Source organism: Lagopus muta, chromosome 1 (genome assembly GCF_023343835.1).
Source record: "Lagopus muta isolate bLagMut1 chromosome 1, bLagMut1 primary, whole genome shotgun sequence".
Lineage (NCBI taxonomy): Eukaryota > Metazoa > Chordata > Aves > Galliformes > Phasianidae > Lagopus > Lagopus muta.
Genome location: NC_064433.1, coordinates 104,145,430 through 104,164,741, shown reverse-complemented (window position 1 = coordinate 104,164,741; position 19,312 = coordinate 104,145,430). Strand labels below are relative to the sequence as shown.

The following is a 19,312-nucleotide window of genomic DNA, read 5'->3' as shown; positions in this document are numbered from 1 at the left end:
ATAGCCCTACCTGCTATAGCTCTAACAAAAGTTACCTCCTCCTCTCTGAACTGCTCACTAATCTCTGAGACATAACTGTCTGTGATAGTAATTCACTTTGCTGTGTATGAGTTGGTGAGGGTTTGTGACAAGCAGAACCAGTGCACAAGAATATATAAAACATCAAAAATCATTGAGAAATACCATCCTGTACTCATACTTGCAAGGCTTTGAGTCAGAAGATCCTGTGGAATTGTTTGCTTAATGAGAACTATAGACTTTCTCCTCCTAATGAGACAACACTGCCTTTTCTAGCCCAGTAGTGCTGTAAGTAAGAGACCATCCATGATGCAGGAATGAGCCTGGTATGTTTTTGGCACTGCTCAGATATGACCCAAAGGCAAAGTCAGTTTTCAAGTGGAATGTCTGAACTGGGAGAGGTTCAAAACGTTGTAGGTAACCTCCCAGGAGGTGAGGCAGTGAGGGCTGAACAACAACAAAAGAGGCAGTCAGGTGCTCCTGTATGTAGTTGCCTCTTTTGGGGAAGTCTTCTTATGGAGGAGAGTGATGGATATTGCAGCCAACAGGAATTGAAGATGTGTCTTAAGTAAAATGGCATTGGCAATTCTTTTCTTCTCTTTCTTTTTCCCTCTCTCTCTGGGAATACTTTGTTATTCAATGGTCATCTCTAATCTGTAATTTTTATTTTTGTTGTTGTTGCAATCCCTGCCATTCCTTTCTAGGGGTAAGGCTTATATAGTAAATTTAGAGACAACACCGAGAAACACCGAGATACAGAGGCAGAAATTATTATTTATCTTGATGTGCAAAATGTGTTTCTATGCCATAGCCATTAAAACAGTTTCTACAAGCTGGCAAAGCTCAGCAGTTGGAATACGATATAAAGACAATATAACTAATCCAGACATGTTCAGCATGCAGAATTACAGAATTTATCAGCCTTGGCCTTTCCTTATGAGCAACTGGAGTGAGATCCATTTTTCACCAAAGACAAAATGAAAGCTTGTAAAGTGAGAATCTAGACGGGACAGCATGTCTTCTTCAAAAAGTTTCTCTCTTTTGAACTCGAGGACGAAAGAAATCATTTTACAGTGTCAAAAATGCAGGAACTGTGTTGTTGCATTGAAGTTTTGTATGGGCAAAGCAAAAATTTGAGTTCTTTTTTTCTCTGTATTAATCATTTCTATCTGAACTTCAGCCAAGCTGCCAATTTGAAAATCATGTTATGGCCTAGTGTACAGAAATTCAAATCACATTCATGCTCTCAAGAAATAAACTTGCAATGTGGAATCATAGACTAAAGCTGAGTTAGATGGCCTAAAATTTCCCATCAGGAAAAAAATATTACAACTAAATATACAGCACAGTAGCAAAACTGTAGCTCTTGCTGGATTGGAACTACCTTCAACTTCATTGAAACACTTTTTCATATACATAACTATTTTCATACCATAACTCCTTACTTCTTTTTCTTCCTCTCCACTCTTCAGTCGATTTAGGAACTAAAATATTTCATTTTTATTTTCTTCTCCCAGAATAAAGTGTCCAAGAAAAAATTCACTAATGGTCCCTTCAGCATTTTGGGGGAAAAGATTAAAAAAGAAAAAAGCTAAGAACAAAACTCCAGGATTTTCACACATTTTAAAATGCTTTATATGCTTGCATTTTGACACAGATGAAATCTACAAGACAGTTCAAACGACTGGGCTGTTACCCTCCCTCTGTTTCTATGGAAATGAGTGTCCAACCAGTTAAAACAAAGCACATGCTTTACAATAATCACTATATGGTGATTATTTAGAATAACATATCACATTTTTCCTTATTCAACCTCTATTTCTATGGATACAAGAATGAAAATAGTGATAGGGAAGCTTCTCTTGCATATTTCAACTGCAAGTGTGTTTTGGATGTTGTGAGTTCTCAAAGGGTGCCACAGTTTTTAAGTTCAAGTGTTTAGCAATTTGATCTTGAGAGGATCAATACTGTGTGCTATAGTTAGGAAACATTCCCACAGATATCAGTAGAAATTTGAAGGAACACAGAGTACGGTACTTCACCCAGCAGGCTTACAAGTAGAGGAATTATTTGATACGTTTTGCCTTTTTTTTTTTTGAGTTATCTCAGATAGAGATAACAAGTTATGAGTTTTGTGTCATAAGACTTCCTGCAGAGTCAGCACTCGACCTAACTAATCACAGCACCATAGAGATCCTGACCACTTCACAAAAAAAGCAATAAGATGAAACACACAAAGCTTATAAAACCAATAAACTCGTGTCTCATTTCATCTGAAGTCCATCTCAACCTTCTCACCACATGCAGCAGAAAGATCACGGCCCCTCATCCTCCTCCATGCTGCCAGTCTTACTGGCATCTCTCCTGTACACCGATTAATTTTTCTAGCAGTTCACCCAGTGTACTCGTACAGACATGAATTCAGAGGCATGCCCCTTCCCACTGAGTTTACTGCTGAAAACAACAAAAAAAGATCTAAGCAAGAGGAGGAATACATGCACCAAGGAAAAGGTCTGGGCTTTGTTGATCATGCCCCCTAAAAGCACGAGTCATTCTTGGTAGGTTTCCAAAAAGGATCTTAAAGGATGGGCTAAAGGATGTCATATGCTTTCCCTCTCAGTTTGGGAAGGACATCAGGACAGAGTAACTGGGTGGACCCCATTCTTGGAAAACAGCCTGTTTACTTGTGAAAGTGACTTATTGTGGGTTTATGAGACTGCCTTTTGGCTGGTGTTGTCACTGTTTCTTCTTTAGTAAGTATTTAGGCTAAGATTTTCCAAAATGACTAATGATTTTGTGTCCTTGAAATTCAAGACAGTGGCTTTTTACAGCCACAGAATCAATGTCAAAGCAATGAAAAATTGGTGGCTTTTCCAAAAGCTTTTGAAAATCTGTCCTCAAGGTCACTGAAGTTAGGCATGCAAAGGCATGCCAAACTGGGAACATCTCAGAAAATATGAGCCCTTATCAGTGTCTAATCAGTGAGAATTAACAGTTTTGAGATCAAGACCTTGCAGTAATTCAACTTGAGCACAACCTGAGCACCCCAGAATTAGAAACAAATACAAAAATCTGAAAATAACATTGCAGAGTTTAGAATTGTTTGCTTTTCCTCGCAGTACTATAAGGGTCCAATGGTAAATTCTAAAGAGATTCTCCATCCTTATGGTTACAGTGACTCAGGGTAATGATAGCTGAATATTGTTCCATGAGTAGAAGGTGGTAAAGATGTCAGTATTCATGGAAGCTATCCATTTTGTGCCTCTGGTTGTAGCTAGCCTGCAGTGCCAAAGGACCCGTCCTATACCTTGAACTAAATAAAGGATTTCTTCAGTATGTATGAGTAGATACCCACAGCTGCTTTCAGTTATGGTAGCTCACATCAGCCTGCTCACAGTCCTTCCCCCTCTTCTATCCTCCTCCTTCTTGTTCAATCTTTCCATCCATCTTCAGCATCTGGGAAAACAGCTTGATTCCTGACTCATCCTGTGCCCTGGCTCAAAAGCCTGGTGCTAATGCATGTTCATGCTGCTGATGCTGCAGGCAAGTTGGGTCCTTTGATATCGATAGGGCTCCAGTGTAATGGTAGGGAAGATAAGCTGTCATTAGTCAGGTTTTAAAAAGCACTTCTTTAACTACTCAGAAAAGTGCTGCTGTGGTTGAAATAACTAAGAGACTGGAGGAGGAGAGAACATTTTGTTTTTCAGCTTCAGGATCAAAAGACGTTTTACTAAATTGCTGTAACTGCTTATGCCAAAGAAGCATTGGCCAGGTGAGGCAGTTTCATGAGGGTTCTTACCTCAGATCGGCCTATCCATGCAGCTCCTGAATCCAACCTGATTCTGGTGAGCCATCCAGAACACTTGTTTCTAAACTTTTGTAATTCAAGCTCTGTAATCTCTCTGACTCCATATACGTGAATTGGTCCTGAGCTGATCAGTGGAAGGGTGGTAGAGAAGAAGTGGTGGCATTGGGCTGTGTTGGGAATATTCCCTTCATGCAGAACTGTTGAAGAAGGGGGCATGGTGCTTAACCAACCTCTTAGCAGCGTTAATTGTCTCTCCCTCTGTGATCTTAAGCCACAGATTTAACAGGCTGGAAAGCAGAAAGATCTGTTAAACAGTTGTGTCTTTCACTTCAGGTTTGCAAGAACTTGAAATTTTAGAGGAAAAAAAAGACTATTTTTAATGAAATAGTTCTCTAAATCATGACAGAGCATTCAGAGCAGCAATTTTATATACATAACATCTGCTGAAACTCAGTTCCTAAGAATGGTTTCTGAAATTATGCATCAAATGAATTCCGTTTATTGATTTTTATTTTTTTTTAATAAGAAACTATTGCATTTCCTACACGCTCTAGGCCAGTGTTAGTGTGAAGTAGGGCACGACACCTTGTGTGTGGCCATTAAGTCCTCCACTGAGATCAGTTGCACTGTAGAGAGGCACTGTACCTGACAGGGGCTGTTCTTGGCTCTGTCAAACCAAACGGTGTTTTTAAAGGTAAAGTTTGTAAATATGGCTCTGTTTAGACATGGGTTCTATTAGCAGTCCTGCTCTATCCATAAAGACAGTCACTCATTTGCAGTGTACACTTGCAGGCCAAGAGATCAGGATAAGCTTAGCAAAGGTTCACCAGGACATGGTTAAGAAATATGTTAAAAATAACAAACATAACCTTGAGGTCTGGCATAGCACATATTGCTGAGCTATGGCTAAAGGCTGAAGGTGGTTGGGTGGTTGAGCAGGACAGGAGAGTTTATGGCTGAAACCTGAAGATAGACCTTTGCGAAGCCAGTAGTGAGAATCTAACAAAATAAATTTTCTCTTCAAGATTGCATGAAAAAGGATCTTAAGCTAGGAATAATTCTCAAATTTGAGAAGAAGAGGCAAGCTGAGCAGGACTGTAGAGCAGGTTCTTGTTACACAAGGTACTGTTCAAGCCAGCAAACGCTTCTTAAGTTGAATTATGGCTGAGGCAAGAGAGGGTCACTTGGCTTGATTAATTCTGTATCTGGAGTTCATTGATCTTGAGCAAGAGCTAAGGTTCTCATGAGGGATTGGGAATTATTTTTCAGATTAGCAAATGCCAAAGGGGCAATGTGTATCTTGGATATGATTACATGTTCACTTGGCAAGAATCAAAGGAATATATTTCAATTTACTGAAAACTGAGCAGCTCAGAAATTAATACTTGAGTCATTTGCTGCTTCCATCTTCTAAAAATGCAGTCATAACAGGGCAGATGAACGTTGTCTGAGCCTGATGTCTCATTCACTGATCAGGCCTCCACGATTGATGCTTGCCAAAAAGCAGGCTCTGGGGTAGAAAATTGTAATAATTGTGGCAGAGAAAGGAAGGGGTAAGTGATCAAAGTACACTAGGGCAGCATATTGGAAGTAGTCTGGTTTGAAGTGAAATTAACAGTCTTCCTTACCATCTTCATTAAATCCTGCAACAGCTACTCAGGCTGTGAGGGGAGAGAATGATGTAATTTACATTGAGGCCTTCCAGTACTTGAAGGAAGCATATAAACAGGAGGGGGAATGGCTGTTTACAGGGGTGGATAGGACAAGGGGAATGGTTTTAAACTGAGACAGGGGAGGTTTAGGTTAGATGTTAGGAGGAAGTTTTTCACACAGAGGGTGGTGAGGCACTGGAACAGGTTGCCCAAGGAGGCTGTGGATGCCCCATCCCTGGAGGCATTCAAGGCCAGGCTGGATGTGGCTCTGGGCAGCCTGGTCTGCTGGTTGGCGACCCTGCACACAGCAGGGGGATTGAAACTGGATGATCATTGTGGTCCTTGTCAACCCAGGCCATACTGTGATTCTATGATTCCATGAAAATTGAAAATATTTTTTGCACGTATTTTGCGGTAGTATTTCTTTCCTGGATGTTCCTGGAAATATGGTATTATTATAGAAATCAGGCTTGCCTTCTAACTACACCTTCTCTCAGTTATTTATTTCCAGTACCCCTCAGTGCCGCCGTACCTCACGCATTAACACGCACCCTGCTCCCCTCAGTGCAGCGGAGGATCTCGCCGCTTCCTGCCGGGATGCGGCGCTGCGCGGCCGCCATCGCAGCTTCCGGGGCGGTGACAGCAGCATGGCGACCAAGCGGCGCGGTGTGCCTACGACCGGCCCGCCGGCGGCCAAGCGAGCCCGCTGCAAGGAGGAGTTCAACGGCGCCCGCTTCAAGGCGCTGTTGCGGGACCCTGCCACTGCCAGAAAGGGTGAGGAAGGGCCGGGCGGTGGGCTCCGTGGGATAAAGGCGTGCGCTGCCGGCCCGGCTGCTGTGCAGAGGGGCTGAGGGTGATCGCCGCTCGGGGCACGTGTTGCTGCCCACGCTTTGGACCATGCGTCCCTCGCCCCACGTAGCTCCATCCAGGTGGAAATCTCTTCTTGCAGGTCTGGAGACCTTCGTCTCCACGGCGAAAACGCTGCCGTCTGCCGAAATATATGATGTCGTGGAGGGGTACATAAAGATTTCGGTGGAGTGTGCTGAAATTTTCAAGCTGCTGGATGGGGAGAAGAAGCCTGAAAGTGAAGTAAGTCTTCCGTGGGTTTTATATTTTGGTGTGGTTACAGTCTGAGCTGGCTGGGAGCAGAGCTGCCAAAGAAATGCTTGGCAGCATAAATAACTGATAGTAACTATGTTATTGGAAAGTACAGTGGCAGAAGCATTCATCGAGTAGGAGAAGCCCTTTCCAGTGCAGAGATGTTCCTGTATTTAATGATCATGGAATGAATTGCAGAATGGTTTGTGTTGAAAGGAAGTTCAAAGCCCACCTGGTCCCAACCCGTGCCATAGGCAGGGCTGCCCCCCACCAGCTCGGGCTGCCCAGGGCCCCATCCAACCTGCCCTTGAATGCCTTCAGGGATGAGGCACCGCAGCTTCTCTGGGCAACTGTACCAGTGCCTCACTGCCCTCTGAGGTGGTAAAATGCACAACCAGTAGTCCAGCCAAAATCAGGCTGTTACAGCTCTTTAAATGTTACCATTTAATTAGTGGACCAACGGCAATCACACAAACAAAAAATTCGTCTGATGGAAATAGTGGTTTTTATATAATTAGACATCTCCCTGATACATGAATATTTCCAAGAAGCTGCTGCTAAAGTTGACATCACTTTTCTTATCTGAAACAATTTTTCTTCCACAAAAATGTTGAAGAAACTAACAAATTGGAAAGTTCTTTTCACAGCAGGTGCTGTTTTTGACTTAAGTCTGCTCTCAACATAAAATCTGATAGTGTTCATTTTAATAGCCATGCACCTGCCTTTGCATTAGGTTGTCTTTACAAAAACTGACAGAAATGACAACCTCTGTTATGGCAGTCATGGTCAGTTAAATTCTATTTTCAAGATTCTTTTACTTACAGAGGCTAATATTGAATAAAAATAATAATGAATACAATGAACTAATAATGAATGCAGTCCCCATGCAACAAGGATTCTGGATTCATCCAGAAGGAGTTCATTGAAAGACTGGAGCAGCTCAGTTGATTTTCTTAAGCAGGTTTCACAGTGCATTTAGTAACAGTTCTCTTTTACAGTATTGGTTCATAAGGACCTCAGCCTTGTCCTCCAGCTTAGAAAGGACTTTTGAGATTCATCAGCCTGTGCTAAGATTTACACTGCAGTCAGTTTCTGAGTTCCCAGAAGTGGCTGTTGTGCATACACTGACAAATCATGTGTGCACATGTAGGTCTCTATTCACATCTGAGGAGGAGCCCTTTGTTTCAGTCAGCACACTGACACAGCTTTCCAGCTGAATTTCATCAGTCTAACAACTGTAAAACAAACAAACAACAACAACAAATCAACAAACAGTGTGCTGCCCTTCTATGGCATGTTAGTCTTCCATGTAGTACCTCTATAGGGGCTTCCTTGAAGATTAATGCCCTCAGAACTAGTCTTTTAAAAAGGAAGCATTGATTTGGGAGAGAATTCAGAAGTTAATTTTGCTTTCATATTTGCAAGATTTTCTCTTGTGATAGGTTTTCAGTTTTTTTTTTTCTTTAATTGCATTTTTTACTGTTTGCCCAGTTAATAGTTTCAAGCCCTACCTGACATTGGCAAATACTAACATTTTTCATTTTTACAGACGATATTAATCTTTCAAGCCCTGGAAACTATTTTACTGAGGACAGCCAGTGACCTCTCCCATTTTTCTGTTGTGGGAACGAACATAGTCAAAAGGTTGATTCACAGCTACATGAGATTGGTCTATGCTGCACTGTATTCTGAAAATCACAGGTAAGTCTTCTCTATTCTGTTGCAGAGAATCTCTGTCAGTTGCTCTGAATTGATCCGAAGGGGCTGTCCAAAATTCAACTGAACTTATTGCTAACAATCTACCTTTATTGAATGATACTGTTCTACAGTTTGTAAAACAGCTGCATGTAGAAGCCTTTGTAAAGTGGAAGCTCCAGTATGATACACAATCTAATGCCATATGGTACTTGTATGAAGCTGTGGTTTTCTTTGTTTGTGCCTGTCTTGATGAGATGTTAGATGGATGGTATCTTCAGCCTTACCATTTTAATGCTGCCAGGTTTGTGAATCTTTATAACAGGTGTATATTTGTCCTTTCACACTGTTCTTTTCCTCTGTAATGTTTTTTGTCCTATAAATCTAAAGCTGATTTGAGCGCTCCTGTTATCTGGCCCAATCTAAACAACCATTCCATCTGTTCTTTGCATGTGGGGCAGATGGGATGTAAGTAGTAGATTTTGCTCCATACCCCTGAACAATAGGCAGCAAGAGGTTGCCTTGTCCAAGGCCACCCTTTTGGTCTTTGTATAGGCCAGCATTAGAAAAGTGTTTTCTGTCTTCCAGTTCATGGTCATGACCACGGTTCCCAGACCACTGAGGTGATCTTGCTGCAACAAGCATTTTAACTGTCCATAAAATCCCAAATATGCGAGGGTATATATATATAGTAAAATAATTTTTGAAACTGTGCAAGATCTGTATTTCTTCTTAATAATTTAAAGACTACAGCTTTTGGAGAAATCCTTCTAGAACCTGCATTGGGCAGACTGCAAATTTGTGGTGATATTTTATTCAGTAACAAAACTGTCCGTGCTGAAAAGTTTATCTGAGGATGTAAATAGACATTCCCTTTTCCCTTCTTTTGTCTCCTGCTCTACCCTGTTGTCATTATCACTGCCTGAGCAATGCTTTTGGTTGTTTTTTAATTCTCTTCTAGTTTTCTAGGCAATTTTTCCCACTGCTCAGTAAGCAAGAATCACAACATTCGTTGCAGTCATTGACTGCAGCAAGAGCTTTGCATGAGTGGGAATACTTTGCTAATGGCTATCTTGACTGCTTGTGTTGAGGCTTACTCTGATGACTACTTCATGCCTGAAAATTCTGAAGGCTTTGATGGCTCTTGGAGGTGGAATGGGACAATTTATTTTATTTAAAAATCATCTTTCATTATATTTAATCTCTTCATTTGTCATCCTGGAAATAACCTGCATGTTTTCCTCTTTCCTTTTAGGATGAGCCGAGTGTGCCTTACCCTGTTGTCAGCAATGGTGGCTCAGGGGCCAGATACTGCAAGGGATGTGTTTAGCCATTTTGACTTCAATAATAAATTTCTGTCTGGATTAGTGAAAAAAAGAGACAAGAAGGTAAAATGAACAGCTGTCTATGTGTGCACCATGAAATGCTATACATTGACTTTATCAGTTTTCTTCTGCCAAGTATTTAAACAAAATCTCTTGCCATATTTTCATCTGCAAAAACTTACCCCTTCCTTCTTGTGCTGCGTCAGGATGATGTACTGCTTGGTTGTTTCAATTTGCAGCAGAGCTGGTCCGTAGAGCATGAGTTTCCAATCTGCTTAGGTGGGAAACCCCCAGGGCGTGTGTTGAGTGTCTGCAATTGAGGAGGCGATGGCTTGCACCCTGAGGTATTCTATGACAGATTTAGGTGAAGAGCATTTTTTCAGTGTGTGCGGATTGCTGTTTGATACCAGTGAAATAAATGGAGGTTCTGTGGTTGTTTTAGTGAAGAGGGGATTTTGCCCAGTAACCAGAGTAATAAAGCTTGAAATACAGCCAGGAACTTAAGACAGTCTCTTGCAAATCCCAGTGAGGACATGTGAATAAGTAGTAATCAGTCCTCTTTTCCAAAAGGAACTCTTTCTCGTTTCTTCTATTTGCTAAAAATAATCAACCAGTGTTTTAGAACAAGAATATTTGTATTTCATCCTAAACATAAGTCTATTTCAGTATAATTTTCAATACCAGTGCAGAATAAATACGTTTTTGTTGAGTTTTTGTAATTTGGTGATAAATGAGTCTGCAGAAGGTAGTTTCTGGGAGAAAAGTGGGTTGTTTTTTGTTTTTTATTTTTTCTTTCAGGATTTGTTTGATTGGTTGATTGTCTATTACTTGATTTCTTTTTATATAAACACATTTGAGAATGGCAGATTTCATGGTTTTTGTAGAAGTTGCCTTTGAGTGTGCCATCACCCCTTAAATTGAAATGCCTGTCTCAGCTGTGTGACCCTGCTATCAGCTGTTAGCAGCTGTTATAGCTGAGGAGTGTGTATAATGCATCCAGAGGTGTCAGTGAATGGCAGAAGCCCCCAGGATTAGCCCAGCTCTGGAAGCAGCAGCACTGCTGTCATTGGTGTTCATGACTATTTGCCTGTGTACCAAGCAGCGCAGAAGTGGATGTTCAGTGATGTGAATACAAGGTTTGGCTTGGAAATACTGTTTCTTCTTTTTAATTTATAGCTTGTCTCATCTATTCAGAAGTGAAACACATGCTTTCATATTTGATTTGAACTTGAATGAACCTGCTTAATCCACAAAGTTTTTAAAATTTACATGTACTGTGGATGTATTGCATATAAATGCATGTGTGTAGCTGTATGTAATCTGCCTGTGGAAGCTGCTTAATTTATCCATTTATAGTACTTACAATGATAATCAATTGTTGCAGTTGTATACAATCTCTGTCAATGCTGCATTTTATCTTTCTCACAGGGGAGACCTGATGTCCGTATGGCCTATATTCAGTTTGCTCTCTCCTTTTTAATAGCTGGTGACACTGCAGTTTTGATGCAAGTGCTGGAATTAAAAGGTACTTCATAATTGCTTGTGTGTGCATATATCGTAGATTGGCCTGGGTTGAAAAGGACCACAATGATCATCCAGTTTCAACCCCTTGCTGTGGTGCAGGGTCACCAACCAGCAGACCAGGCTGCCCAGAGCCACATCCAGCCTGGCCTTGAATGCCTCCAGGAATGGGGCATCCACAGCCTCCTTGGGCAACCTGTTCCAGTGCCTCACCACCCTCTGTGTGAAAAACTTCCTCCTAATATCTAACCTAAACCTCCCCTGTCTCAGTTTAAAACCATTCCCCCTTGTCCTATCACTATCCACCCTTGTGAATATTTTTTAAGACAGAGTCTTTCAAAGATGGTAATAAGTAAGAGCTAATTCAAAGTATGAACAAGATAAACACTATTAAGATACAAAACATATTTTTAATTTTTTTTTTCCTGAAAAACTGTGAACTTCTTCAGTGTTGTAGAGAATGCCTCTTCTATTTGAGAGTAGTGTTTTTTATCTGCAAAAGCTTTAGAAAAATAGAAAGTATTTGATGGAACAGATGTAAAAAAGAATAGAATTGGTAAGCAAAAAAAAAAGCTATGTGTCCTCTGGGCTTGCTCCTAACACAGTAGTAGGTTTTCTGAAAAACACTAATGGTAAGGACTGCATGTACTTCAAGTTTCTTTCTGTTGTTGTGCAGGACAACTCGTTTGTGCTCATTTAGACTGCTTTTTGTCAGTGATTCAGGAGAGCACTGTAATGCCCTTTGCATCCTTTATGAAGGCATTATATGGAAGTTCAGCCCATGTCTCTCAGAGAAGAGAGTCAAGCTCACCTGACAAAGAGTAGGTTCCTAAAAGACAAATCCTATTGGCACTCAATGAAAACTTGGTCCCTTAAGTGCTGAAGTTGAATGTAAAACTTGTGACTTCAGTGGCTTGTGATAATTCCAGTTATGACCTTTGGTGCAATTATGAAAGAATTCAGAAAGGATCGAGAAATATTCATTAGTTGGCAGCAGTTCCCACAGTGAGGGCATGAAACTAGGCTGTAATTATTGACTTCTATTGTTTACACTACCCTGCGTGCCCCATTTTTCACTCAAATTGAAGCAATGCATATCAAATTGGGATCTGAAATATATTTGAAGTTGACAGATGCTGTTGCAGGAATTGTTAATAACTGAGTTGGCAGTTTAGCTAGTTAGGCTGAGATGGGTTTGGCAGCATTACTTATCACTGGTTACAGACATATCATCCTTTTGAACTCGTTGCAGTTTTTTGGGTCATTCTTAACAGAAAAATCAATAGTATGACATGGAAGAGAAATTGATATGAATTCCTTGAAGCGTTTTAGTATAAAAATAGCTTTCGTATCTTCACTAAACATTTGCAATATCTTCTTAGATTTCATCCCAGATATTTTTCGTTCTGGAATAAAGGAAGACAAAGTTTCTACTGTCAATCTTCTTCTCTCTACACTGAAAACTAAGGTATGGTGTACCCTTGAAACTGTTTTGTCTCGTTTTCTGTCTTTTTGCATAACTACTACTTAGATGCTAATTTCAGCTCATCTGTAGTGTGTGTTATCCACCAGATTCCTACTGTTTTGGGTTGCAATTGCAGCAGTGCCAAGCCTGATGGTTGAAAACCTTGTAGTCTTAATGCTTCCAGTGACAATGGATTCGTCTTTCACTGGGTGCATCTCGTGCTGAAATGAAGAAGTTCTAGATTTGTTGGCTATGAGCTAGGTTACAACGTCCAATCTTATTTGCAGGAGAGGTTTTTTGAAGTGTGTTGCTAAGTTGCCATTGTTTTTGTTAAAATAAATAGAAGAGATGGCATTTTGTTTTTTCATTTTTTTTCCCTCGCTGTTTTCAGGTGGTTCAAAATAAAAATATTACCAAAACCCAGAAGGTGCGCTTTTTCACTGCAGAAGTGTTGAATCATGTGGCTTCGCTTTACCGATGGAATGGCATTACTGATGTCAGCTCTAAGGATTTCAAGGTCTGGTAACTTGAATGGGTTACCTTTTTATTTTTCTTAATGTTGTAGTTTTTGGTTTTTTCTTACCTTTTTGTTGTGGGACTGTCTAAGGCATAGCTATAAGCCTGATGGAGAGCAGTAGGAAGACTTTCTATGCTTCCACCGAGTTTTGGTTGCAGTCTTTTCATCTGTATTCATTATCACTTGATCTTTAGAAACCTTTCTTCATCAAATCTTACAACACTGAATGACTGCTTTCTTGTACATCCTCTACTGGATGTTTATACTTATGCCATTCCAATGTTGATATGTTGTTAACAACTTTTTGGAATAATTATAATATTTTGGAGTAATTATAATTATCAGTTACAATTATCAACAACAATTCTGGTATGGGAACTGCTGAGTCACAGCCTGAACCTCTGATTGACCACCTGAAGTGAGCAATGAGTCAGGCATGGGAGTACAGGTGAAGGCAATTCAGCTGTGCTGCTGGAAGGGGTGCAGCCTGGTTCCATCTCTCCTAGACCTATTTAAGAGCTGGCTACCAGTGGGGAAGGATCTCTTCTGGAGATCTCTCCTCTGGAGTTTCATAGTAAGCTCGAGGCAAGGGTAAATGCTCTTATTTATTCCCTTTTTGATATAATAACCTGTTTAGCCAAACTTTATTGTTTATTTCATAATTATAACATCTATATATTCATTGATTATACAAATTCCCAACTGCAATTGTCAAAGGCTCATTTATGGGAATATTGCATTGTCTTGAATGTAAAAGATGAATGGAATAGGGGTTCACTTTTTTTTCTTTTTTTTTTTCCCCATCTCTTTGATTGATACAGATATTCAATTAATTCTTCCATTTTTTTTGTATGATGATTGTACATTCATACCCCACTTCCCCACTTCCTTTCCCTGTAATATTGACAAGTTCAGTGTAGTGTTAGCTACCCATCTTTCTTGTCCTATGTTAAAGCTGTTCCATCTTGTGCCAAATTTGCCCAAAGAACATATGCTTGCTTTTTTCATACGCTTTATGCTGAAGGCTTAGATGTCTTTTGTTTTAGTCTTTTGGAACTTCTTCAGACAGAAGCTGTACTGTCAGACTGAAAGTTTTTTCTTTCAGATTAAATTTTAGTTCTTATTCTCCAGAGTCCCAGGATAGCCTCGCCCCAGTTCACATAAATCATGTATTGCTACTTTTCTTTAGCTTTGCTGTTTTGTCTGGCTTCTGAACGAAAAGTCTTAGGTCAGCAATGCCCTGCACATAGTACGTATACATATAAGTTGAGGGTGTTTTCTTTCCTTTAAAACAAAATAGCTTAATATTTAACATGTTTAATACTGAAACTTCTTAGTGTAAACCCAAACCAAACTTTCTTTTGATATTTCTGTATGAAAGGAGCTCTGTGAAACTTAGAAAAGAGAGAAATTGCTGTAAGATTTTCTTCTTTACTGAAAATCATGTCATTTTTAACTCCCTCTTGATTCTTATAGGTAACTCAAGGTTCTGAAGAGGTGGGAAAGGCAATGGTACGAGAACTTGTTCATAATTTCTTAATGGACCTCTGCTGCTCTCTGAAACATGGCATTACTTTCTATGATCCAAGTCTTGGAACTTCTGGCAGGTAGGTCGCCAGTGAGTTGAATGCCCTGTGTGTACTTCATGCTGTAGCAAGACAGATCTCACTAGTTATCTTGTCTGCCTTTCCAGGCCTTTGCAAGTTAACATTGCTGAATTCTGCTTCTGTCTCAGTAACTTATGGCAGAAGAGAGAGATTCATTGCTGCTTTTTTTGTTTTGTTTTTAACTTCCCAAAATCAAGCTGTTGGATTCCCTTATACCTCTGCCTACTGGAGAGTGCTCTGCTGTATTCCTAGGGAGTGGAGGTAGTGCTGCTGTTATTCTGAGCCATTTCCATTAATAACTACATACCTAGTCTGTTACTGTAAGATATCATTTTGGATGTGAGAATAAAACACTAAAGCTGTGTTGTATACCAGATAATGGTAAAAATAATTTACTACTGGTAGAATCAGCTGTTGTTTATCTCAAATTTTGGCAAAACGTCACTGTTGATTTCAGTAATGCCAGAATTTGGTCTGTAACACCAACACATCTGGAAACATTTCTTTACCTGTAAAGAAGGAAAAAAAAAGAAGGGTTGCTGGGGCGTGGGCAGGCAGGACTGAAAGACTGTGTGATGCTTCTGGGTTTAATATTAAGCTGTAATTCTGTATCCTCAGCTTGGTGAAGTTTGGTTAGAGTATCCTGAAACATTGTGGTTTTAAGTAGAAGTAGTAACTATTGATGAGGCAAAAAAAGTAAATTGGAGGTAAATTCAGTTCTTAATTTTCTCAGTAGAAACTCAGAAATTATATTAACAGTTTCGGGTGTCTTGCCTTGGATTTTCCCCAGTGTCGGAGGAAGTGTAACTTTTTGCATTGCAGCATTCATGAGGAGCTGCAGAGTTAAAATTACATGTGAAGTATTGAAGTAGGGATTTCTTTTTTCTTAAATCTTCTTTTTTCTTCTTCAATAGGGGAGGAAATATAGTCCTTCTGCGCTTTCTGCTTGGTTTAAAAACTGCAACAGAGGATGAAATGGTTGCTGATCTCGTGGTGAATATTCTTAAAGTATGTCCAGATCTATTGAATAGATACTTCAAGGAAACCCAGTATTCCTTTGTTCCTAGAGTGAAGTCAGCTTGGGCGGACAATATGAAGTTACTCAAAAAGGTAAAAGTATGAATCATGCACACTGCTTCTACATAGAAATGCAAGTCCAATATTCTTTTTTTTTCTTTTCCCTCACCAAAAATTGAAGTAGTTCTGGTATATTCCTAAACTAGAGAAAAGCAAAGGATCTTTGATTGGGAAACTTGCCTTTGTTGCTGTTACAGAAGGAGGTTATAAGACCTTACATGTTCTGCCATTGTTGTGTAAACTTTATTGCAGTTTGGGTGCTGCTGCAGTACAGGATCCAGTCAGCTTGTAGTGTGGTCATGTTAGATGTAAACTGAATTTTTGAACTTGGACAAAATCTTCCTAGTGAGGAGTAATAAGATTTCATTGAAATGAGTGAGGAAATAAATTGGAGATCAGGGAGCGGAGTTCTTTGTTACACAGGCAGATGTTCTGTATTGGAAGGAACTCGCATATCTGAAGACTAATTTTGTTCACAGCTGTAAATGACAGCATTTTATTATATTATTATAGGGTTTATTAAAATCACTAAAAAGGCAGACAGACACAGAATTTCATAAGTAATGGTTTTAAACCAGCAGTGAGGAAGTTAGATGATGAAGGTTTAAGTGACTTAAGCAGGAAGGACTTAATTGCTCTGAAATAACTATCAATTCCTGTAGGTATGTTAGGGAAGAAGCAACAGGGTGCTGTTAAATTTTGAAGTTAGTAAAAGGAGAAGGGGAGATGGCATTCTATTTTCTGTGAGTGCTGAGGAAAATGAAATGACTCAGAGCCTCAGTTGTTTTAACAAGTGTGGACAGAGTTGGAAGGTCACTTGCTGAAAAGCCATTCTCAGAGCAGGAAGCTGTATAAACATTTAGCTAAACCAGGAAAGAAGGAATTGGTGTAAGATGTTGTAGGAAACATCATGTTGATAATACAGTTTTTAAGATATAAAGTGGCTTTTAGCAGGGCTGCAATTATATACAGATGTTTCATTTAGTTGAATAGGAGTCTGGGGGATGTTCTGTAGCGTTCCTGTGTAAAATTGGACATTTAGTGCTGTCACTGCTTTTGAAAAGTTAAAACTCCTCTGTAAATTGTTCCTCAGAAGACTCTGCTAACTCCCTGACTGTTAATTTTGATTGAATTGTTATTTTTATTTCAGATCTATGAGGCTCAGCCAGAGATTTCCAATTCTTTTAAGACTTCAGAGTTTATTCCTCTCCCAAGGTTGCTTTCTATGGTGATGGTAACAACAGTCCCTGCAGTGTGCAATAAAATGATGTTCACCCAAGGGCTAAATGTAAGAGCAGTTTATTTTTAGTGCGTTTTTCTGTCCTAGTTAGTGCTGTTTTGTTAAAGTTTGTGATCACCCAAGAAGGTTCTTAAGTTGGTTATGTGTTTTATATTGTCCATTCCAGCATAAAGCTGGTGTGGGGAAGCATGGGGGCATCAGTTTAAACCTGTTGGTAGTGCTTCTGGTAGGTATTTGCAAGCACAAGTTTTTCCAATGCTTATTAACAGTTTGGGCTGGGAATCTGAAAACCTGTGGGTTCTCTTCTGCAATGTAAAATTTAAAAAGTAATTCATTTCTTAGCAACTGTTTACATATATTCAGAGTACAGAGCATATTCAAAGCAATAAGAGAAAGCACTGAAATGTCATTAATGCAATTTTGCACTTATAGTTACCAAGCAAAGTAGTGAAGCACAGCATACTATCACTTATGTCAAGCGTCCTGAAAAGAGCCTTGAAGAATATTGAGTACTGCTTGAATGAAGAGACTTGGCAAAAGTCAGAAATCTACTCACTGTCAGTGATGCAGGAATTTGTGCAGCTGTACAGAGAAGCTGTCAGCAAGGTACAAAGTGGGAAGACAATTGAAGTCTAAGAGTCATTATGTGGCATGTAACTACTCCTGTACGCTTTCTTCCTTAGTGGTTATGGCTTGGGAATGAGGAGATAATGTCTTTCAGCAGGGGAGGAAGCTGTGCTTTAAAAGGTCTTAATAACTTAATGCCATAGTGGACTACATTTTCTAATAAAGCTGGCTGATGGAAATGTGAATAACCTTTTATTGTCAGACATATGCAACACTGGCAGTTATTGTGCAACAAACATGTTCCAAGAGGAGTTGGACTCGGGAATCAAATTCCCATGGTTTGAGTAAACTGAAGCCAGTGTAGCTAATTCAGAATTAGAAGTTACTAGACAAGGTAGCATTTGGGTTGATAATAGACCATCAGGAAGAAAGAATGAACCTAAATTTTTTTTTAACAGGAATCTTCTTCAATAAAATTATTCTCTCATATATTTATGTTCTGTAGATTTGAAAGTGGACTATTTGGTTTCAGATCTTTTTTTTTTTTTTTGGATTGCATGGTACATCAGTCAGTTCGTGACTTATGAAGAGCAGCAAATTGTCACGTTGGTTGGTTTTGAATATTTGCATTGGAGTGGCTTTGACTCATACAGGCGAGCTAATGCAATTTAATCCTTTTGCTTCTAGCTTTTACCAGACATGAACAACATAGTAGCTGTTTGGCAGTCTCTTCTGAAGCAAGGGAAGGAAAACCAAGATGGACAAGAGGAAAAGAATGAAACTGCTGTGTCCGCTGTAGAGGAAACGACTGAGATGGCAGAAGTTGCTGAACAACATGGTAGGCAAAGCAGGTGAAGTCATCGCACCTTACGCATGTGTGGGTATTGTGAAATCCTCCTCTAATTTAAGGAAGTTAACTTCATCAGAGTCCCATGCATTTACTACACAGTTTTACTTTGGCTGGTTCTTCAGGCAGTTTAATTCTGACTGTTATCAGAGATGCCCAGAACACAGTCTGATGTTAAGGCTGGCATTGTTACTATGAAGTTAAGCAGTGTGTCTCCCTGCTGCTGCAGCATCACAGAATGGCTGAGATTTAGAGGGACCTCTGGAGATTATCTGGTCTAACCCCCCTGCTCGAGCAGGAGCACCCAGAGCAGGGTGCCCAGGCCCATGTGCAGGCAGCTTTTGAAGATCTGCAAAGAGACTTGACAACCACTAGGCATCCCGTGCTGGTGCTCTGTCACTCTCATGGAAAGATTGTTTCCTGAGGTTCAGACAGCCTGCTCTGTTTCAGTTTGCATCCTTTGTGTCTTGCCCTGCCACTTAGCGCCACAGAAAAGAGCCTGGCTTCATCTGTTTTGCATTCTCTCAGGTATTTATGTACACTGATCAGAGTACCCTGAAAGAATACTTCACTAGCCAAAACAGTCCCAGCTCTTTCAGCCTTTCCTTATGAGAGAGGTGTTGACTTTGTGGCTCTTTCTTGTCCTGTCTTGAGTAGCTCCATGTCTGTTTTGCCTTGGGGAGCTCAGAAGTAGACAAAGCACTTCAGGTGTGGCCTCACCAGTTTTGAACAGAGAAGGAGTTCCTCAACCTGCTGGCATCACTTTGTCTAATGTATGCCTTCTTTGTGGCAAAGACATAATACTGACCCATTTTTGAGCCAGTTTCTACCAGCAGTACCCACAGGTCCTTTTTTGGAAAGCTTCTTTCCAGCTG

The 19,312-nt window shown here is 40.1% G+C and overlaps 1 protein-coding gene across 2 annotated transcripts in view; it reads left to right on the top strand.

Moving 5' to 3' along the window:
- The first annotated feature begins 6,110 nt into the window (after nucleotides 1–6,110).
- URB1 (URB1 ribosome biogenesis homolog) overlaps nucleotides 6,111–19,312 on the top strand; it is a 44,230-nt gene continuing 31,028 nt past the window's right edge. For both annotated transcript variants that reach the window (XM_048934095.1, XM_048934096.1), the window contains exons 1-12: nucleotides 6,111–6,252; nucleotides 6,428–6,567; nucleotides 8,126–8,277; nucleotides 9,527–9,659; nucleotides 11,025–11,121; nucleotides 12,500–12,585; nucleotides 12,974–13,099; nucleotides 14,576–14,706; nucleotides 15,621–15,816; nucleotides 16,934–17,071; nucleotides 17,456–17,629; nucleotides 18,278–18,428. In XM_048934095.1, coding sequence (XP_048790052.1) covers nucleotides 6,126–6,252; nucleotides 6,428–6,567; nucleotides 8,126–8,277; nucleotides 9,527–9,659; nucleotides 11,025–11,121; nucleotides 12,500–12,585; nucleotides 12,974–13,099; nucleotides 14,576–14,706; nucleotides 15,621–15,816; nucleotides 16,934–17,071; nucleotides 17,456–17,629; nucleotides 18,278–18,428 — 1,651 coding nt within the window. In that variant the 5' untranslated portion in view covers nucleotides 6,111–6,125. The remainder of the gene's footprint in view (nucleotides 6,253–6,427; nucleotides 6,568–8,125; nucleotides 8,278–9,526; nucleotides 9,660–11,024; nucleotides 11,122–12,499; nucleotides 12,586–12,973; nucleotides 13,100–14,575; nucleotides 14,707–15,620; nucleotides 15,817–16,933; nucleotides 17,072–17,455; nucleotides 17,630–18,277; nucleotides 18,429–19,312) is intronic.